This window comes from Meleagris gallopavo, chromosome 6 (assembly GCF_000146605.3).
Source record: "Meleagris gallopavo isolate NT-WF06-2002-E0010 breed Aviagen turkey brand Nicholas breeding stock chromosome 6, Turkey_5.1, whole genome shotgun sequence".
NCBI classification, from domain to species: domain Eukaryota; kingdom Metazoa; phylum Chordata; class Aves; order Galliformes; family Phasianidae; genus Meleagris; species Meleagris gallopavo.
In genome coordinates this window covers 38641420-38664553 of record NC_015016.2, presented here as the reverse complement: position 1 = coordinate 38664553, position 23134 = coordinate 38641420, and the positions used below count along the sequence as shown (strand labels likewise).

The 23134-nt window shown below is 38.9% G+C and overlaps 1 protein-coding gene across 1 annotated transcript in view; it reads left to right on the top strand.

Annotated features, from left to right (window-relative positions):
• Window positions 1–23134, top strand: part of GADL1 (glutamate decarboxylase like 1) — an 83044-nt gene that overhangs the window by 42441 nt on the left and 17469 nt on the right. The window contains exons 12-14 of the mRNA XM_010712892.3: window positions 42–241; window positions 5713–5764; window positions 8763–8852. Coding sequence (XP_010711194.1) covers window positions 42–241; window positions 5713–5764; window positions 8763–8852 — 342 coding nt within the window. The remainder of the gene's footprint in view (window positions 1–41; window positions 242–5712; window positions 5765–8762; window positions 8853–23134) is intronic.

The window sequence follows — 23134 nt, the reverse complement described above, 5'->3', positions numbered from 1 at the left end:
TTAATACTTTCTTATCTAAACCTCTATTGTGTTTCCAATAGGGCCTCCTGAAGAAGTGTTACTCTGCCAAGGCTGCGTACCTGTTCCAGCAGGACAAGTTCTATGATGTCAGCTATGACACTGGTGACAAGTCCATTCAGTGCAGCAGACGTCCAGATGCATTCAAATTCTGGCTCATGTGGAAAGCATTGGGAACCACAGGCCTTGAGGAGAGAGTGAACAGAGCACTGGCTTTGGCTAGGTACCTCCTCAGATTTTTGAATAGTCTGTTTCATTGACTGTCTGAAATGCTGACAGTGCTGACTTAGAACAGACCAAACTGTTACTTTTTTCCTCCTTTTGTTTCTACATAACATGAAGAACAAACTAGTAGCAATAGCAATAATAACTAGTGCGATTAAATTTGCTAAAATATTTAATAGTAATTATTCCTTGTTAAAATAGGGATAGGTGTTGGTTTAAAAAAAATGAATTAATCTATCAATCTATGTTGTTCAATGTTTATGATATACAATCTAGGACAATACTTACCAGTGTTCCCTCCTTCTTCTAACTCGTAACTGTATGTTCTGGTATTAATGTAAAAGGAGCACTGTGCCAGGTTCTGAGCTGTGTCTAGCAAGAAGTAAACTTGCCATTTTTCTGTCCACTTAATTCCTCATGACTGAGAAAACACAGAATGCCAATTTGTTTGTGGGGAAATTTGTACAAGGATGCTGCTAATGTTAGGAAGTAGTAGAGCTATATGAAGACAGAGGCAGTCTTTTTTTTGAGGTAATGCATGCTTGCTTTTCTTTCATAGGTTTAATGAAATTCTTAATGCTTATAGTATGTCCAGTTAGGAGCTGAAATGTCTTTCTTTTGTGGTGGTTAGTGTTTATTTTTCTTCTTTCCAATTTTACTACTTTTTGGTCTTACAGAACTGGATTTCACATCTGAAATCCATGAAATTCTTGCTGGAAGGTGTTTCTAAAATGGTGATGTCTCAGGAATAAACTCCTATACACCAGTTGTTTTTTCTTCTAATAGAAGAGATAATATTGAAATAACATAATGGCCCATTAAAAACAATTCACTTAAAGAACTGTGATTATTCAGAATGTGCACAGAATGAACTGTATTGGAATCTTCACCCACTCCTGGACTACCTATGCATTACTGTAATGCAAATCATTAGTATTGAAAGGCAGTCATCCATATCATATTGCCATTTTATTTTTTAATATAAGCCACCAAGTTTAATAGAACTTAATGTTTACTGAAAATTGTTAAAGTGACACTATTCCTCTAAAGTCACTTAAAGGAGAAGTTGAAGCATTCATGACTTAAACCCAGAGTGGATTAGGAAGGAGTAAAGAGAGAATCAAAACTAGAAAAGCCCAGTTGAGCTCTGGCCTTATTCTGATTTCTTCAAAGCCACTAATTATTTTACTGATTATATGCCCTTAAAATCTTCTGATTAGATTGCACCTTGTATTTGTTCTGAAACATTGTACTGATCTACGTCTGTACAGAGTCTGTAATTAATTGCATTATCAGTAGGAGAACTCAGCCTTATGAAGGTCACTGGTCAAAGTCACAAGAAGTGTAGAGTGATTAATGACTTCTTGGATAAATATTTTCTTTAAATGTTAGGATTCAGCTTCTAAGCTGAGTTCACTTCTAATGAGTGACTGGCATTTGTTTTGTTTCTTATTTTTCTGTTGCTTTAAGAAGAAAATTAATTTTTAGTCATTATCTGATGAAGTATATTCTTTATAGTAACTGCGTTGCTATCTTGAGTTTGCATGTATAGGGCACTTTGCAGCTGAGACATCAGGTTTACTGGGCACAATGCCAGGTTTCTTAACTACCCAACAGCTGTGCAGTCTTTATCCTGATTTGTTACAGTGGATTTTACTTTGCTATTCCTAAGATAGTATTTCAGTATTTTTAATACAGACCCGGATTAATTCTGGAATTGATACATTGGCTGCACAACTTGAGAGCAAGATTTGTTTTCTGTGGATAGCTAGAACTGCAAAGGTTTTAAGGTAATTGCAGTCATGTATTTCTGTTGCATCAAATTTTACTTATTGGCTATTCCATTAATTTCTTCTTGGTATAAAGGTGAGCCATGTTTTCTATATAATGGATAACCCTAATATATTAGATATAATTCTACCCAACTCTGCACTCTGTTTCAGCATATTGCAGTTTTTCTGCCTTTTTCTTCTTTTAATGACACCTACTTTTAACAGATGTATGTCTACTTTCACTGAAGATTCCCACCCCTCACTTTCCATAAGGTTTAATCATGGCAAATAGCACTTCTCTGTGCATGCCAGTCCTCACTGAGATTCAAGCTCTTCTGACTTTCTGCAAATGTGATGTGATAACAAAATTCCACTGTCAGCCATGGAAAGATGCAGAGTAAATTGCTCCACTGCCATCAAATGAATTACAGACTCAGACCAGCAGGGCTCATTGGCAGAGCTTTAAACTAGATTTAAAGGGGGAGGGAAGTAATAGCAAGCCTGCCTATGATGAGATATAGGATGACATAACTAGGTTAGAGGGACAGGGTGCTAGTGGAGGCTCTTAGCCTGCTGCCCTGAGATGTGCTGTCAACACTGCAGCGCAACTGAAGTCTTACGACATTGAGCCAGGTGTAACTGAGGCAATAGGAGAAGACAAGACTAGACTGAAGGGAAATAATTCAAAAGAGTTATCTACCAAGAAGTTGACAAGGCTGGTTACCCAGCTGAAGTGCCTCTACGCAAATGCATGGATTTGGAAGCCACCATGCTACTAGAAAATCATGATATAGTTGCTGTCATTGAAACCTGCTAGGATGATTCCCGTGACTGGACTGTAGCTATCAATGGCTACAAGCTGTTAGGAAGAGGCAGGTGAGAAAGGAGGAGGTGACATTGCTCTTTACATCAAAAAAGAAGTGGAGTGGGGAAAGCTGTCTCTGAAGAATGACCACAAGCAAGTCAAAAGCCTATGGGTGAGGCAACAAAGGGGCAATCTCGTGGTTGATGTCTACTACAGGCTGCCTGATCAAGCAGAGCCTGTTGATGAAACCACCTTCTTCCAGCTACAGGAATCTCTTATCCTTCTAGGAAATATTAGCCACCTTGATGTCTGCTGGAAAAGTAATACTGTGAGCTGTAGGCAATCCAAAAGGCTCCTGAAATGCATCAAGGATAAATTATTGAGCCAAGTAATAGATAGCTCCACTGAGGGGATGCAGCACTAGACGTGTTGCTCACCAATGCAAGTCAACTCATTGCTGGCATCAGGATTGAAGGCTGCCTGGTCTGTAGTGATCATGCAGTGGTGGAGTTCACGCTCATGAGGGATATGGGACAAGGAGTAAAATCAGGGTGCTAAACTGTGGGAAAGCCAATTTCCAGGTCTTCAGGGAGCTAACCAATAAAACCCCCTGTCCTCTAGGATGAGGGAATAGAGCAGAGCTGGGAGATCTGCTTTCCTTAGTGCACAGGAGCTCTTCATCTCCAGGTGCAGGATGTCAGGAAAGGAAGGCAAGAAACCACATGGCTGAACTGGGATCTGCTGGTCAAACTGGAAAGGAAGAAGAAAATCCACAGGCAGTGGAAGCAGGGACAGTTTTCCTGAGATAATGCTGCTAGACTGTGGAGGAATGGGATCAGTAAGGCCAAGGCCTAATTGGAACTGAACTTGGTAAGGGTGCAAAGAAGAATAAGAAAGGCTTCTACTGGTATGTCAACCAGAAAAGGAAAGTCCAAGAAGGAATGCCACCACTCAGTGAGCAATACAGACAGGCTGGTAAAAACAGCCAAGGAGGACTGAAGTACTAAACAACTTCTTTGTGTCAGTTGTCACAGGAAACCGTTCCTTATACATCCCTCAATCAGACGGGTTGGAAGGTGGGAACTGGGGAAGCAGTGTGATCTGTCTAGCCTTTGACATGATCACACAACATCTTTCTCTCCAAAATGGGAAGATATGGATTTAATGTGTGGACTGTTCAAGGGCAAGAACCTATTGCAAGATTGTACCCAAAGCATAATGATCAGTGGCTCAATGTCCAGGTAGAGATGAGTGATGTCCACCGGGGTCAGTACTAGAGCCATGAGCTATCCTCATGCTTGCCTTTCAGTATACCTCGCTTCCAACCTAAAGAGTAGTGTGAACATAATCAGCAGGGTCTGAATGGTCACGGCAGAGAACACTCAGATCCCAGGCTTCTTACGATGAAGAGGAACATCTCGGCCATGCTCAGTTCAGTGCAAGTCATAGAGCTGTGCTGCTGGGAATTGGCACTTTGTCACAGCGATCATTTTATGGGAATGTGTGCTAAGAGGTAATAATGAGTCATATGCACGGTACTTGTTAATGATAAACAATGTGGCAAGTCTCTGTGCTCAGTATAGAAAATGTTGTACCACCTAGAGTATTGTTTACTCTCTCCTTAGCCAACCTGTTTCTGCTGCGCCTCAGGCTTTGTAGATACAGCTGTGCTGGCGGTGTCCCTGTGAAGGCAGATTTCAGGGGTGTAAATAGGACCACGGGGGTTATTTTGACAGTATTTTTCTCCCTCTGGTAGTGAATAAAGGAATTATCTTTGTGATGACCAGCAAGGCAGCTGCGGGCAGGAAAATACTGAATGAATGCAACAGAAAAACAGGCTTATACAAAATCTGAAGCTTTGATAGTCTTCATTTCATTCCTGTTAGAAAGCACCTTTGTATAGAAGATAAAAATATATTGACACAGCAATACTGTCTGAGCTTGAGGTAGTTTCTTTAGAGTTTTCCTTGGAAAAGATTTTGTGGGGGGACAGTAATGGAAGAAGCCAACCTGTTTTAAGAGGGGGTTGATCAGGGCAGCCTGATCTCATGGTTGGCAACCATGCCCAGGGCAGAGGAATTAGAACTTGATGATCTTTCTGGTCCCTTCACCAGAGGTTTCTTCCTGTGATTCTGAGAAGCACTAGCTATGTCAAACTGTCCTCCTTGCTTCAGAATTCTAGACTGATACCTGCCAACATCAAAGTTGAGGTCATGTTTTAAAAAAATAAAAAAATTGATGCTGTTTGGTTCCAAAGCTTTAATTTAAATTGACCTTTCTATTAAATGCTTTCTTATTCTCTTTCTTTTTTTAATCTATTTTAGTGCATTGTTAGAAAAGGATGTCCAGGGATTATTTTGAAGTTGTCTCATTGAATGGAAATGCACATTGTTATATAAAATGGGGAACAAGGACAGTAGCAGAAAAACTGATGGGAACTTAAATTCTGGGTGAAACTGCAGGATCCTGGTGACAATAGTCGTAGTGCAAAGGATGTAAGAGTAAATCAAGGAATAAGACAGCAGCCCAGCATCAGCACTTGAGGAAAAGAGGTTGAAGAATTTGTGGAAATGTAAATGGAAACTTGCATCAGAAAAATTCACAGCCTGATGTAAATAGATCAACTTGTGCCATGTGGCTCCACTGAAAATCTGCCTGAGGGCAGAATTTGGCCTCTCCTCAGTGCTCATTGGTTTGCTGTAGCCTTCATTTGTTTCTAGGAACTGATAGTTACTATATTTTCACAGCAGGTAGAAATGAGGTTTAACTCTGTGGTTTCTTCAAGGAGATTTAGGAAAGAAAAGGAGTAAAAAAAAAAGTGTTCAAGGCCTTTTTTCTTCCCTGTATGTATTGTATTGTTCTATGTTTAAACTCCTGTGTTTTTGATTACAGATATCTTGTGGAAGAAATTAAGAAAAGAGAAGGATTTCAGCTTCTTTTGGAGGTAAGTGAAAATGGAATTTGAAATAGTATTATTGTGGTTTCTTGTCTATTGTTTGGCTTTGTTCTTTTTAGCCAAATGCCACTTTACATTTGAAATGTATAATTCAGTAAGCTGTGATGCACAGATGTGTTCGAACACATATGTTCTGTATCCCCTACCATCAGTCTGCCAATTATCATAGCTTCTGGGCCTGTATTACCTCAGGGTGTTTAAATGGAGTGCTTTTCTATGAAAGTGAAGAGTCTGACTGGTAAAAAGATAGTGCTTGCCAGACTTGCAAATAGGATTGTGTGCTGGGAGAAGAATCAGAATACTTTGATCCTAAAATGGACTTTTCATCACCGAATTCCATTTTTCCCCCTTTAATTCTGTTTTTACAACCATCTTCCTAAAAACTAACAAGTTGTTTATTTTTATCATTGCTAAACCTGTCAGCTTAATATCTGATAATTGTCTTGCTTAGGGGAGAATGAGCAGGGCTAAAGATTTCCATTTCTGAGCCTATCCCTAGCTATTTGTTTACTGAGATTAATATGTGGGATGGAGAAGGGGGAGAGGGCATTAAAAAGACCTGTCATCTGCCTTGTTGGAAGTGTACGCATGCGAAAGGCTGCTGGGTGAGTACCCTGGACAGGGAGAGAACACAGAAAGCAACAAATGTTAAGATGCAGATTTGATTTACATTTGCTGATGCAATGAGCATTCTAGGTTAGGCTAGAATTAATATGAAATATAAAATATATTTAAGACTATATTTCTTGTAGAACTTAAACTTCTTCCTTTAACTTTGAAAACTGCTTGATTTGAAAGTGCATACTGGGAAACTGTATATGCAGTGAAGAATGTTGGGAAACAGCACTTGATTGGTTTACTGAAGTGGTACGTTCATTAAAAAACTCTCCCTTCTCCATTATTGTAGGGATTGGCAATAAGGCTAGATCTAGTGTAGATGTGAAAGGTGTTGGGAGAGCAGAGACTGCTTTCCTTCAGGAACAGGACACCTGGATGGAGAATGAGATTGGAGGGAGCCCTATGTTATGGGCTATGAGAAAGAGGTTGATCAAGGGCTAAAAATAAGTTTTCAGGAGCATAAGAGGACAAGCGGTGAGAGTTTAAGGAAAGTCAGCTAGGGCAAGTTAAGTGAGCCGTTTATGAAAGGAAATTGGACTTCAGACAAGAATATTGGGAAGATGATCCTCCGCACGCAGAGAAAGTTCTGTAATGAGAACTGCTCTGCAGCCTGGAAATACCACACGTGCATGTGTCATCTTGAACTCCTCGGTGGTATAACTGCTTACCTGCTTGGATGAGAACTGTGACAAGATGACAAGCAATAGTGAAGCATAGCTGGGGGTAGTTGGGATTTTCTTGGATGAACAGTATTTTCAGAGGGGCTGAAGTATCTGATATGTGAAAGGAAACAGAGATAATCAAGGAGGCAATATAGGCAGTGGCAATGCGGTAATATATGCCATCTGCTTCATCTTGTCATCTGATTTTAAACAGTTTTAGAATAAACCCTCCAACAGTCAGCTCATACTTGTGTTCATGAGGAAATCACTGCCTCTTTAGGGTCTGTGTTTGTGTGTACTTAGTACAGGCACTTTGGGGGAAGAAATGGGACTTCAAGTGCTGAGCTTTTTTTCATTCAATGACAGCAGGTGGCAGGTTTGCAGTTCTATTCCTGCTGACAACGATATTATCCTTGATGATTAAATTGTATTTAATGCATTCTTTGAAGCGAGGCGGAAAATGGTATGAGCAGTTCCCAGTGCCCTTTCATGAAAGAACACATCTCAGCTGGTGGGCTCTCCTCATTCAGGGTCTGCCTTGGTTGTAAGAGCAGCTGCATTCAGCGGGGTGAAGCAGTGGTGTGATCCATCTATCAAGCTTCCTTTTAATTTTTTTTTTTTTCCATTCAACCATACTAATGAGGAATGGTGTGTGGGAGGCAGAGGGAGTGTTAGTTTGTAATCCAAGTTGTGATTTAGAACCCAGTTAAATACTGCGTTGCAAATGATACAGGTCAAGATTAACTGAGTGTTGTTGTGGTAGCATTGGATAGGATTGGAACACATATCTACTCATGCTATTGTTATCTGTACAGGTAAAAAATAAAATAAAACTTGTTCCAAATTAGTGTGAAATTTAGTCGGATTCTGGAATGGTCTGCTGGGAGCCTTTTTTCAATTAGACAAAATGGAAACTCATAAAACAAAATGCTTTCTTTTATAATGTATGATGAACATCCATTCTTCTTGTCAGGAGGCTTGCAGTTTACTCTCCACTGAGTTTAAATGAAACATTGTGCAGGAGGGAAGCAGAGATGTGGAGTGTTTGCTCGAAAGACTTGCTTAGACATTGGACAAGATCTTTCCAGTGTATGGCATGTATCAAATAAAGCATCGTGACAACAACAACAAAAAAAAACCAACACCACAAAAACAGCAGGATCTGAGAAGACCAGCATTGTCTCTATAACCACATAGTATGCTACATGTCATGATCTAAGAGAGAATTGGCATAGCTGAGTAGAAAAATGACTGGATGTGCAAATGCTAAGCAGTGCCAAAAATAATGAGCTTGTGTGTTTTGTATAAAATGCATCATAGGAAATCTGTATTTTGAAAAGAACACTTTAAACAAAAAAAAGGTAGTAACTTAGAAAAACAGAATTTTGAAATCCATGTGTTAGCTTTTTATGCCTCTCTTACACTGTTTTTCTTTTTTTCCAATGAAAATTTCTAGCAAGGCAAGATTAAGTAGGTATGTCTTTTAGAATTGAAGGAGTCCCAGTAGAATTCCGTTTTCTGGCAGTAGGGAAAGAAATGGACAATGTTACAAACTTTTTTTCAAAAAGGGGGAAACAAAAGATGAATTGGAAAAGGAGGACTCAAAATGTAATCTTCAAATAAGGCAGAACTTGTTGATGAACTGTAATATGTTTTCCTGTCCTGTTGTCTATCTTTTATAAGCAATCACTTGTTCTCTTATTTAGCCGGAGTACGCAAATGTTTGTTTTTGGTACATTCCACCAAGCCTAAGAAAAATGGAGGATGGACCTGAATTTTGGCAGAAGCTACGCCGGGTGAGTGCCACGTGAACAGTGTTATCTATAGCTTACTGATGTATTTATGTGCTGTGTAAGAATGTGAAATAGCCCCTGGCTTTTCCTGGCATTTAACCATCTGTAGAATAGTGATCCAGCTGTTAAATAGATACTAGTAGCTTTTTAAATTTTGTTCCTTATTTAGACAAAGCAAATTTATATTTTTTAATGTAAAAAATGCAGACATTTACAATTATTCAGCTTACTATCAAAGTTGTAAACAGATGGCAGAACTGAGAGAAGATGAACAGTCTTGTCTGCGTCTCCTGTCTAGACAGAGTATTCATTACCTATTTCAGACACTGAACATTGTCCTTGGAACTTGTCTCGTATTACCATAGAAAATGTAGGTGAGGAAGTGCTTAAGAGTAAGTTTCTGATGTTAGACAACCCCAAAATGAAAGCAGAAATACAATGGTAAAAATTTCACTGGAGAATATTTTCGGTAAGTCTTGGGTATAAATTTGTGAACATTCTGAAAAAAGCAGCAGTGAAATTTTGAAGTAAATAGCTGGGAATCAGTTGTTAAGGTTAAGATTAAGAAACCGATAGACCTAGTATTATGTATCAGTGAATAATCTCTTCTGTGAGGAATTAAGTTCATTAAGTGTTCTGCATTTATTTTTTTTCCCTAGAATTTCTTACTAGAAATTAAAATTATAACACTGATATGTATAAACAGACAAAACATGCATACTTCCTATAAAGTTGGCTTTTCTTTCAGCAGCTTTCCTTTCTCAGGAATTGCTTTCAATGTATGCTTGATGCTGTGGTCTTTCTGGTATGAGATCTTCCTTTAAATGTCTGTATGGTTTTGTAAAGTATATTTAACGATTGCACTGCAAAGTCATGTATAGCCAGGGTGTGCTTTTACCATGTTTTCACAAAGCATGGATAGACTGTGATCCATCCAATCTTGTTAGGTTGAAAGGTGCGCATATATGTATACGTAACTGTATCACAGCTTCTGTAACTGTGCAGGAGTAAGGATTTGAAAAGAGAGGAAGGCATAGAAGAAATAGTGCTGCAACTGCCACCTTTGATTTATATATGCCAGGGAGAGGACTGAAGGGAATGGCTGTAGTACAATGAATGACTTTGAGCACATACATTTTGTGTGAGTGAGCGGCTTTTTAAATTCCTAATTTAATTAATTTAAATTAATTTTTAATTTAATTGAGCGTTTTTTTGCTGTGGTGCACGATGGTGCTCCCATTCAGTGTGAGAAATAGTTATGATATAGATTGAGCCAAGAAATGCAGATTCCTGGCAGGTGTTTTGTGAGAGAGAGCTTGTATTAAGTTTCTCCCGAGAACTGAGCACTACTGCAGATCTCAGTGCTTTTCATTGGCAAGGTGATACTTTGATTCTTAGTGCCTCTGATGAAGAACCAAGAAAACCCAAACCATAACATGGGGCATAATGCGTATCAGTGAGCAGGTGAGATGGCAGCACTGAGTCTCACACAAAATAAAGCTGACTGGACTGTTTTTGCTAATATCAGTTTGGTCTGTGACCTAAGATTGCTGGTGTAAACACCACACTCCATTCTTTGCACTGCATTAATCAGTACGAATACATGGTTGGGGAAGAAGGGATGCATCCTTACTAGCCAGATGTAAATGATGAAAAGATGTAGTCTGGAGATAGTTTTGCCCCATGCCATCAGCAGGTGGATGAGGATGCATGCAGTTCCTTGACTGCGAGTGCGTTCTGCATTTTCCCATTATTTCACAAACCTAAGCATTAGGATGCTTTAGTTTACAATCTGTCTTTCCACGTAATGTTTAAACATCACTTATTCTATTCATTCAGACATTAATCTTTTTGTTGACCTGCATATCTGGCAATAATTAAGGAAATGCATGTCTTAAAAATCCCTTGAGCAAGTGATTGATTTCATTCAACCCCTTGTTCAGCAGTATTTTTTTAAAATAAGATGATGTCATCTAAGGTTAGCTATGTATGTTTTAGTGCTGGTGAGAGTTGATAAGCCAATAACCCTGATCTCGAGTTCTCAGACTCATGAAGAATTTGCATAGTCCTATGCAAAATAACCCTGAAGGTTTTCTGCTGTGCTGGCTCTTCTCCAGCTTTCACAGCCTACTGTATGTGGGAATGTCAGGGTGGACTGCATCACAGCATGATACTTGATTCTGATGTCAATCTTCTAGCTGTCCTTCATGAACTGTCTATTGGAAGCTTCTTTTTTTCCTAGTTTTTTTTTTTTCTGTCCCTTAAGTGTTGGGGTCTTGAGTGGGCTGTGGGTGCATAACCTGCTGTTTTCAGAATCTCTATCATTTAAAATGAAAGGTGATGGAAAAGAGTACGCTGAAAGACATGATACAGCCACTAGCTGGTCAGGAGTCATCACTTCACTTTAGAGAATGAGACACATTCAACATAGCGTGAAGACCAGAACAAGTGGTATATCACCCTGTTAATCAGTGAGATAGGGAATTCTGAGTACAGCTATGGTCTTTGCAGCATTTGCATCTCTTTGAGTTGCAGCTGGAGTTAGATGTATGGGGAAGCTGGTTCTTTTTTACAGTACCTCAAGGCACTGGATGCAGGTGCATACTCCAGGATAGTCCATGCCATGAACGTTTTGCAGTACTCAGTATACTTCAGATGACATAAATCTTGTGATGCGAGGTGGCACACAATGTCATTTTTCCTAAAAGGGGTTTCTTCTTATAGAAACCAAAGGAATGGAAATCCGTGTAACTGGGGAGTTACTGTTCAATTCAACTAGAAATATTTGTAAGTGTGGTGGCTTTGTCATTGCAAACTTGGAGCTGCTGCTGCTGCAGACCTGGAATGACATAATTCGTGGTATGAAGGAGCTAGCCCTGGAATCAGTTTGCTAGAGTTGGATTTGCCCCCTAGTGGTGCTTTTTCTCCTCTCCCTTTCATGAAACTGCAAGATTTGCTTTGTTTACTGCTAATCACAATCAATGTGTCGCTTAGGCACAGTGATATAAGCATGATTGGAAATTATAAGCCAGAAGTGGAAGTGAAGAGAGAAATCAAAGTTTTAAGCCTATGCCGTTCAAATGTTTGTATGTTATCCATAACTATTGATATCTATGCCTATTCTTACTTGCAGCGTTCTGCTTAAAAATTCAAAGGTTCCAAAATTCAACTCATACTGGAATGTCTCCAGAAGATGCAGAAATAGCTGATTATTGATAATACTATTTCTGAAAAGCCTCCTGGAAGCGCAGGTTTTGCTGGGGCACAAGGAAGTATTTGGGGGGAGACATCTGGAACTATTGCCGTTCTTTTGCTAAACATTCCATTCAGTTATTCCTTACGTTCTAGATCAGCTGGCAGTTTCTGTGTGGTCTGGAGGACTAAGAAGCAGAAACAGAAGTAACTGTCTTTAAAAGAGCCCTCTTCTATGGAACCTGGCTGTGCTAAGGGGCTCTGGAACATGAACTGTAGGTAGGCTGCTGTGTAATGGATACTGCACAGTAAAGAGGGATGGTGGTACTTATTGCTGAGTATCAAAGTCCTCAAAGCTGTGGTATAAAAAACTTCAGTATATTTCTGTTCACTCTCTTATTCTTTATTAGATTTTGCCTAGGCTGCAGTTCTAAACAATGTGTGCTGGAATATCTGACTTCCAGTGGTTCAGTAAAGATTTGTATACTGTAGTTAGTTGCAATTATTCAAAATTCAAGCACCATAGTTTTGGACTTTTTGTTGTGTTTTTTTTTTGTTGTTGTTGTTGTTTTGCTTTCTGTCCTTTTGTGGATTTTTGGACAAATAATGCAAACTTTATTGGCAATATTAAAAAGCTGAGGATACACTTTCATAATAAAGCCCATATAGCTTGGAATGTTGTTTTTGTCGCTTCTCTCTCCCACTTGGTAAAGGGCAACCTCGTTCCTACTTTTTCCCCCACCTAACAGAAAAATGTAGATGTCTGCTAACTGAAGACATATTTGCAAAATAGCCTGTCATGCTGGCTGGTGTTGTGATACGTTTATGTAATGTGAGGCGTCATATCAAAGCAGAAATATAAGGGGGTTGAAGTGGTGTTGCCTTGGCAACCTCTGAATCTTGTGGTCTTTGTGGTATAAATCAAATGCTAATCAAGGACCTGATTCAATATTCTCTATGTATTCAAAATACATATTTACTAAGGTAATAGGTTTGAATGGAAAGGGAAAACAAGAGCTTCAACAAATTGTATTAGTAAAGTTTTCTCTATCTATTTTGTAACACCTAGAGGTGAGTGGCACAGGTTATAACCACAGTATTAAATGCAGAGGGCCCAAGTTGAGGCACAAAAAAGGTTCCCAAAATTTCACTGCAAACGTACTTCCACTTAAGATTTGTATACCAAATATTATTGCTTAAATGCCTTGCATACACTTAGGTAATATTTTAAAATGTTTGAAGAGTAATATTAGAGACCTGTTGCTGGGAATTCTGCTCACACTGGAATTTTTATGGTAACAAGTAGTGTTGCTGACTCTGGTTTCTAGATCTGTTTGACATGAGTTTTTTTAGGAGGGGCATATAAAATGACAGGGAAATAATGGTAAGACTTACACAGATTTAGATGGGAGTTAAATTGGTTAAATCATTGTGACTGACAGCTCTGGAGCTGTTCATCAGTTATTTGTGAATACTCTACATTGAACTAATTGTTTCTGATCCCACGTTTTCTTGTTGCATTGAACTGTCACAAAGAAATGTGCTTGGAGGAGCATAGAAAGAAAAAGAATGGGCTAAGGGTTTGTTTGTTTCTTGTTTTTTTTGTTTTTGTTTTTGTTTTTTTTTTGGAAAAGCATGAGGATTGTTAATGGATGGTGCCACGTCCTTTTTCCTAAATCAGTTGTGAATTTAAACAAAACTCTACAAGTGGAAGAGACTACTTTGTCAGGTCTAAAAGGAAACACCTGACGGGATGGATGATCCTTTCAGAGAACGTGATGTGGATCTATCAAAGGCATTATCTGAAGAATCTTGGTTTGTCAGCTAAATTCTAATGCTTAACTACAGTTCCAGACTCATCCTCTATGATTTGAGGCAGAAACGCTAAAGGAGTTGGCACAGCTTTCCCCGTCTTTAATGTGGAGAAGGGGAAGTCCCAGATCATGACTCAGGCAACTTAATGTCAAAATCACTCTTTGGAAAGGTTTGTCTGTCTTCATTATTCAGAGGGGAAATTGAAGGATGATAGGATCTCAGAATGGATGCCATAGTTCATAAACACAAATAAGAAGAATCTAGTAGTGTGTCCTGAGAATGCTCTGTGCTGATTTAAGCCTCTGTTTCACCAGCTTCTGGAGGGAAGAATTACAAAATATCCTAATTCAATGGAACTGGATGGATTTATGCTGAGGAGAGATGAGAACAGGACAGCAGTGAGGCAGGGCAGAAGGCAGGGAGCTCAGGAGAGAGAGGTGCAGTGAGTCCTGAAACTACAAAATGAGTAATACAGTAATAAGAAGGACTTATGTAGTAATATGACCATTTCTCAGGAGAGAGTGGTACTCAGAAATTCAATAACAAAATAACTAGTCACACTTCAAAGCAGCAACACCTCCTATTTTGCAACTAATCATACAGTGATATACAGTAGTAGACGAATGAAATCTTTGTAGTTTAGCTGCATATAAATTACTGTTATTGTTAAGCAGAGAGATCTGAGCTCTGATAAATGACTAGGAGCAGTACAGTGGTCTGGAGTAGTAGAGGAAAATTATAGCATTGTTTTACTACCTTGTTAATGAGGGGATTTGCACACTTCCCTTTTAATACATATTTCTGCAGTTTTATTTAACTCGGCAGTAGAAACCATTTGAAGCTGTTAATTAAAGAAGAGATTTAGCATGACCTTGTTTTAACTGTATCCTTAGATTTGTGTTGTAAGAACAGAAAAATAACGTGCTTCTAAAAGAAAAATGTTAATCAAAAATAGAATACTTTGGTTTCTTACCACTGATGTACACATAACTAGGCTTTATGACTTTTCTTTCTGTTATATTTATTCTTGTGTGAGTATTGAAGTAGTAGGACTAGACTAAGGGGTCAGATTGACTCTTAAATTCTCTTACCAATAGAATTAGGGGTTGACTCTTAACATCCACAACACCCATCTCACATTAGACCTGGATGCTAGCAGCACTCCAGTATATATTTTACCTTCATAGAATTTTACACCTGCTTAACTTTCAGCCTGCATGCAATGGTTTGTGACCCTGACCTATTCTCAAACTTGCTTTTCATAGTGATGGCTGGCATTTTAGGTGTATGTTTAGGAAATAGAAAGGACGTAAATTTGTATGAATGTATTGTAACCTACAGTGGAGATAATAAAATAAGGCAAAGATGTGAATGGTTTCCAGTCTGTGCTTTCTACAGTAGTCCTAAGTGATGTTTTACTAAATCATCGTATAGCAGTTGTAGAAATTTATCTTCTAGCTTTCTGCACTGCACCTCTTCCAGACTGGCTTTTCAGGAGTGAATAGTATTAGTAGGCTCCAGTAAGTTGTCTTGCTCATGGGGAAATCTTTATTATCTTTTTTCATTTTTTAGATCAGTAGTACTGTTTTCATTCAGGTATATGGGCAGGAATGAACATCAGTAAAAGAGCCGATAGTTTCCTTCTGATTCATTTTATCCATCCAATTTCTGTCCTTTGGATAGCTGATTGTCTTTTTTTTATCCTTCAGTCACTTCCTGGACTTGTAAGATCAGGTTATATCTGGTTATATTTACATTCCATTCAGCAATAACATTTCTGGCAGCAAAGTATTTCTACTGTAGGAACACTGTTAAATAGCTTCTAAAACTACTCCTCAATTCTCAGAACTAAGAAAAGAAACCCAAGTGGCTTTGGAGCTGTAGTGTTTTTTAGATGAGAGTGCACGGTGACTTTTGTCAGATACTTAATGTTGAGCTGTGCATGTCTAAGGCCCACTGAGGTCTGTTGATCTCTGCTGCTCAGCCTACAAAAGCAATTGAAGCTGTGGGGAGAGATTCTGCTGCAACTCTATAAGTTGCATGTAGGCTGAGCAAGGATCTCTTCTTCCCCAAGCCACCTGCAGGGAAAGATTGCTCCGATCTCCAGAGGTTAAGCAGATTCCACACTAGCTGTTTGTTGCTTAAGTTCTTTTAAGGCAAATGGAGGGTCAGATCACTTCTCTGTGTGGCAGTACATGCAGTGACATGAAATGAAGCTGGGGTGGATAGACAAAGAGGAGAAAAATATGGTGTGGAAGTAAAATTATGTGACTAATAAGTTGTAAGCAAAGAACCAAATCCTTCAGGGAGATCAGTGCGTGATGTCTTTTCATTGCAGTGTGTAAGGCTGTGTATTTAGCTGAGATGCTAGGAGAAGCATAGCCACTTAAGCGTGAATTAAGTACTATATTTAAAGCTGTGTCTCTAGGAGTAGTTAGCTAAAAGGACTGTTCTCTCAGGAGAAATGAAAATATAAACTGTGTATTTTATAATGCAGTACTGCAAGACTTTTGAAGTTGTTCACATGCAGTTTTTGAATATAAATGTATGTACGTGCTCTTGCATACGTGCTTATGACTGTGTATTTACGTACTGGGATCATCTAAAATATAATTCTTGAAAAGAAGGATAAAATAAGGCATAGTACTGAATGAAGTGAATTTTAAGGAAAACTTATTAACATAATCACATGATCACAAGATGGCTAAAGTAGGAAGGGACCTCTGGAGGCCATCTGGTCTGACCTATGCTCAAGCAGGGCGTTCTAGAACTGGGTGCTGGGGACCACATCCGGGTGGCTTTTGAGAAGACTTATGGACCTCTGTGGGAAGTGTTTAGTCACTTTCACAGTAAATAAGTGCTTCCTGAGGTTTACCTTGATCTTCTGGTGTTCTAGTTTGTGCTCATTGCCTCTTATCCTTAAACTGGGTTCCACTGAACAGAGGCTGGCTCTGTTCTCTGCGTTCTCCTTCATGTTTCACATACTTAGTAAGATCCTTCTTAGCCTTCTCTTCTTTAGACTAAACAGTCTCAGCTCCTCTGTATGAGATTCTTGTCAGCCAAACTCTCTGCCATTCTGAGGTTAAATAGATCTATTGTTTGCACACTCCAATTTCAGTTAAACATAGTCAACATTTTTGGTATCTTAGCCATTTTTTTTTTCCTTTATAGAAACAAGCTAACAACAACAAAAAAACACCACAGAAGCTAATGCCCTTGTATCCCCTGTAATTATATACCTTTCATGAAACCGTGATCTTTAAAGTATATGGTATATTATTTGACAGAAATGTAGTATGCAGTTTTAGCCTGTTTAATCCCAAATATTTTCCTTCCTGAGATTTGCTTTTACCTATGGCAAACTGCTATACTGCAGATGTACTTTTGTAGAGTTCATCTTTGTGCATCCACATTCCTGACTATACTACTTGTTTGTCCAAACAACACGTGTTTCCTCTATTTAATAAGACTAATTACTCTTTCCTTCCTTCTGGAGTTAGAACTTATTAACTAATGTTTGAAGTTGCCTTTCGTGCCTGCCCGTAAACAGAACTGCTTTTAATAAGAAAGCTTAGTTTGGAAACATTCAACATAGTTAATTTAGTTTTGGCTATGTTCTTAAAAAGCAGCATTGTGCTCCTACGTATTCTGTGCACTTCTTCATTATGCTCACTCAGTACCATATGTACATTAATAACCAATGTTGGAAGGAAAAAAGTTTGAGTTACAGGCTGAACTCCAAACTGTAACTCTTCTGAAAGTGTCATGGATCGTGTTTAATAGCCTGTGGATCAAAATGAAACCCAATATACGTTGCAGGGGAACTCAATAATTGAAGCATCCCAGGAATGTTTAAGTGCTGGAGTCCTGAGGTCACTAGAAGCTTCTTTCTGTGCTCAGCTTTTACCTGAATAAAAGTTGTCCCCTCTCTCCGCCATCTTTTATTTCTATATCAAATAGTAATTGTATTTTAATGTACTGACTTAGATGATTTTACCTGGCATTTTGGGGAAAAATGAACTCCTTTTTCTTCCTTGTTCCTCCTGGTTTTCTGAGACATGAGGAAAACAGTAATTCAGAGCTTTTGCATTTCAGGGTGTTTCCATTATGTGTGATCGCAGGTCTCTCCTCCCTGTTGGGTGCCTGCAGAATGATCTTGCTGTGGCACTGAGCATGTGAAGCTGATCTGCACATCAGCTCTGAATTTACTTCTTTCACACGTGAAGCTCTGAAGTGTCATAATTGGTCCTTTGCTGACGAGAAACACAATGATTTTTAGGTGAACACTTGCAGTGAACACTTTAGAGTGCTCAAGGGTCTGATGAAATGATTATCCAGCACAGCCTTTGGGTTAGTATGCAATCATCGTGTACATTCTTTAACCTTGCTAATGCATGCTATTTCAGCACTGAAGGATTCACGTGAGAGGAAAGTGATGCCTATTCCCCTTGCTGGTCCTTTGCATAGGATGAGCCTCATTGAGAGTGTGAGCAAAGAATGAGGCCAAGCAAAAATATTTTCAGCAGTTGCTTAATAGTTAGGTCATGACTCTTCTTGTTTTTGCCCACAGCAAAACAGTATTGTGGAGTGGAAGCCACTACTTCTCAGTCTGTGCCTTAATCAGTACAGTCTCTTCCTCTGCAGGGATGTGGTAACAGGAGGCTCTCTGAATGTATTAAATGTTTTATGAAGGTCCTTGAATATCAGAAGTTGCATATGGGCTGAAGTTTCCTCTAGTTATGAATCTTTCTAGTGTCATTGTCATCATTCTGCCCTGTCAGCTGGTACCTGCTGTAGTTTCTGAGTGAACCAAATGTTTTCTAGCGTTCTGTTGTTTTTGTTGTGTTTTATAAATAACAGCAATGAATTGGCTGTAGTGCAGTAACAGTGATTATGAGATTAATAGCAGTGATTTTTCTGATCTATTTATAGGGAATGAGAGAAGGAAATTATAATTTGAATTCCACCCATATTCAGTGGACCCTCATAGCATGAGATGTTATGTATTCAATGGAAAACTAGATAAGATGACTCTTTGCCCAGTCAGCCAGAAAACAGGATCTGCTTAACTGTACAAGCCTTTATTTTACCTCCAAGGAAAGGTATCCTTCCGCTTTGTTCTGAAACATGGGTGACAATTTCAACACTGACTTAACCTACTTGGGAAACACTTCATTGTATTTGCTATATTGGGCATAAGTGAGATACTTCCATGTTGTGTGAAGTTGCAAAGGGTGCTAGAGTATATGCAGTGTTTCTAGGAAAGAGTGACAAACATACACAGATTACAAATATCTAATCAAAGGATTCCCTAGTGGTTGTTTTGGGATACTGGTGAAACATCTATGGCTTTATACTTCTGCTCATACTGGGCAACTTACGTAGATTTTGTGGAAGAACATCAGTGCATGAAAATGTTGTTGCTTTGTTCCTAGTAGTCCAAAAGATGCATTTTTTTTGAGGAACACCACAGCAGGAGTGCAAGTACTACAGAGGAGGAGGGCATGCTTTGTGCTGAAGAGGAGCAATGAAGCTGTTGTGCTTTCCCAGCCATTCTGCTCTTTGCTGTTTCCTGCCACTTAGCACCAGTTCTTTACCAGTGCAGTGTTTCTGCTCTTACAGTCTGAATGGGCCACATGTGCTGGGAGGGATGTGTTTGGATGGTGGGTGTCCAGAGATCTGTGAAGGATATTGGCTGGCTTTATCTCTTTCACTTTAAAGTACACTTCAACAGAATTGTGCCTGCTAGGCAGGAATGTGTTACCCAACGTTTAACATGGTAAAGCTGCTCATGAATCTTAAGTGAATAAACTATAATTTACATGTTTGCAGCTGTTTTGCATCTAGCCATAAACTTGAAGCCTATGGTCTTGAAGAATGAAAGGACAGAATAAACTACCTGGCTTCCTCTGTATTCACTGGGGCTTTTCTCTGGGGAGCCCAGAGCCTCCTGTTAAAAGCACATCTTCCAGAAGAGCATCTTCTCTTGAACGAAAAATATCAAGGAATAGAGAAACTGCCATTTTCCTTGACATCATCTTTGACTTGTTAAATTGCCTTCCTGTATAGTAAGAGATTTATGGGAAGAGGTGAAAAAAGTTTATTTCTACACTAAAATCGCCTTCCTACCATACTTCTCTATCTTCACATTCACAAACTATCAAGTCACTGTTCTTTCTTTTATTTATAAACTAAATGAATTCACATCTTTTAGTCTTCATTAGTCATTGAATCGCTTCTTTGGCACTCAGTGTCCTTCCAGTTTTTCATTCACAAAAAAAGAAAAGTGAACATCTGAACTCTGTATTGTTGCCAGTGCCTGAATCTCCAGTACTGCATGTGGAGATAAAACTGTCTCTTAATGCTGATGAACAATCTTCTGTATTTTCCTTTAGGAGCTCAAGCTGATGAGGCTTTGCAAAATATATGTATTACATTGATGAATGCTGAAATGAAAACTTTTCTTGGGGAATAAATGACTATTTCAGTAAAACTCGAGAGTTTGTGAAGACTTCTTTTTTTTTCTTTTTTATTTTTTTTCCCCATTGGATCAGGGAAAAGACCAAAATTCCAGATTAACCAATGGTCCTGGAATCCATGTGAAAATCAACCCTGACTGTTTTAAAGTCATCCAGATAAAAGATCTAATTGCAAATCTTTATTACTTGTTCATTGATTAAGCTTTTTAAAGCTGATCTTGGTCTGATGTAGAGTGAAAATAATTACTGACAACTGTTTCCTGCCAGGAAGGATTCTTGGTTTCTGATATGTGATCTTGAAGCTCACAGGTTGCTGACTTGTACAATTTTTAGTCAGTCCTTTAGGATAGACATCCATTCTGAGCTGAATGTTATTTTTTTTCTGTAATGCGTAACTTACCATTGGCTAAATGAGAAAGCTGTTGTTAGAGTGTACTTGAGCACAGCAGGTCTCTGCAATGGTCTGTCTACTTCTGTTTTCTTCATTTGTGAGTCTCTCACTCACATATGGTATCAGCTGGCATTTACTGACTTCCAGAAAATTAACAGTGGGGATTAGTATTAAGACTGATCCTGATCTCTGTGGAGCCTCAAAGGCATCTGCATTTGATGAATGTTCTATTTGCTGCATGTGAAGATATGCTAGCTATTCAAATCTTAGCATTACTTTTTTCCTGCTATTTTTCATCTAGATAGTTTTTGTAAGGCTTTCTTATTAATGCTTTGTGTGAGTAAATCACCAAGAAAATTTGTAACATCAGCAAAATTGTGTAGGCAGACTGACCATTAAAATAGTGCTTGGCAGAGACATAAATGTAACTATCCAAAAGGCTAAGTTTCAAATATGTTCGGATCAATTTTAAAGTAACTATATATTCTTACCCTTTAGTTCATTATAAATTTAATTATTTCCTGTATTTTACATTATATTCATCTTGACTTAAACATCCTGATTTCACTCGGTCCATCACATTGCTGCTTCTAACTTTTGTGTGTATTCTAATGTTTGTATTCTGCAATTTCCTTAGTATTCCAAAATGTATTCAAAGATTCAGTCAGCGTTTTAAAAGTTCTTGGTTGTAAAGCCATCCAGGCCTGTAGATCTGAAAATTTGCCCTCCGTAGATGTTTAACATCCCACTGGCTGCTACTGGATTGGAAAGTTCATTGGCTTTGTGATGGGAATCCTTCACCCTGCTCCCTCTCTGTAGAAATGGAAGGTTTATTGAGCACTTCTGTCTTGTCTGCATTTCTAACGATTAGCCATGGCTCCAGCTTCACTCAACCCTAACATCCATACTCTTGTACATAAAATGTTTTTTCTTTCCTTAATCCTGTCAATCAAAGATTTCTTTTCCCTCTGATAAATGTTTTCCTTGTCACATTTATATTGATTGCTATCTGATCCATTTCCCCTTTTCAACTTGTTAAATATTGCTTTGCTAGCCTCACTTTGCCAATGAACCAGGATGGGCTTTTAGATAAAGCTGTCTTCTTTCTTGACTGAAAGATTGCAGCCTTTGGCCATCTAATCTCTTCTAAAGGAGCTTTAAGCTTTCATCTATTTTCTACCTGAAGTTTTTTGGAAATTAAGTCTTTTGGAAAGCCCTTTGTGATGGGGAGCATCCTTTGTCTGCCCTGCATCAGGCTGTAATCAAAGGGAAAGGCTAACATATAGATGGGTGAGACTATCTCTGTGATGTGATGTGTTGAAATGAAGATGTAACGTACTGGGTGTGCTCCATATCTGCTGTTGACTTAGGACAGGATGTGATGCTGTATCTGTATAAAACTGGACTCAGACCTGGGCTGTGCCAATATGTATGGTAATGGGATGTGGCAACTGGGGAACCCATGGAAGGTATAGGAAGTGCTGGGTGTTCATGTATTTTGTGTGCTTTAATAATGCCTGAATTCATTTAACGTCACATCGGTTTTTTACAGAGACCTTGTAAGTTGTGTCTGTGCTTAGGAACCAGGTTTATTTTCATGATCAGTGGTAACTACAAGATACTTAAATTGACCTAGAGGGCTTGTTGCACAAGCTGCTGAAGCACTTTTCAGGAATTGATTTGACATGGTGGTTAGGAGCTGACTGTCGGGCCTGCACTGCTTGTCCAGCTCTGGAAACCAAATATTGGAAGTACATCGTGCTGGATAGGCTGGCTGTGCATGGCTTAAATAGGGCTTAAGCTTCCTGACCTAGCAATGAGCAGCTACACGGGCTTCTGAGGATTGTCTCTGGAGCAGGATTTCCAACACTAAGCCACAGCTAGCAGTGAACGCAGGAGACCATCGGGGGGCACCAGAACAACAGTAATGGGTTTGAACTGCTAGTTAGTGCCCACGCCGCTAGTATCTGTTTGGGCCAGTCAGGAACAAAAAGCAGACGTCTGAGGATGGGAGGAAATTTCTTCCAGTTCTTAAATAAACATAATTTCCGTAGTAGTACTGCCGGTTCGTTTGAAGGCATGAGCAGTTTAAGAATAACCTATACCAAGCATGAATCGTCTCGTGTTCTGGGCAGCAATATCCTTTTCTTTATTTCTTTATTTAACTCTTTGTATAAAAATACATATTGCTTACAAGGTTTAGACTGGAAAGTAGATATTTTGAATAACTGTCACAGAGTAGTGATAAGAAATGAGAATAATAACAAAACAAAATATGAAACTGTGCTTGTAAAGATTCTGTAGTTCTCTCCTTCCTAAGCATCTGAATTGTTCTATGTGAACTCTGAATTCAGGGATGTCCAGGGAGTCAGCATACAGTTTTAGCAATAAATGAGTACTTTTTGTCT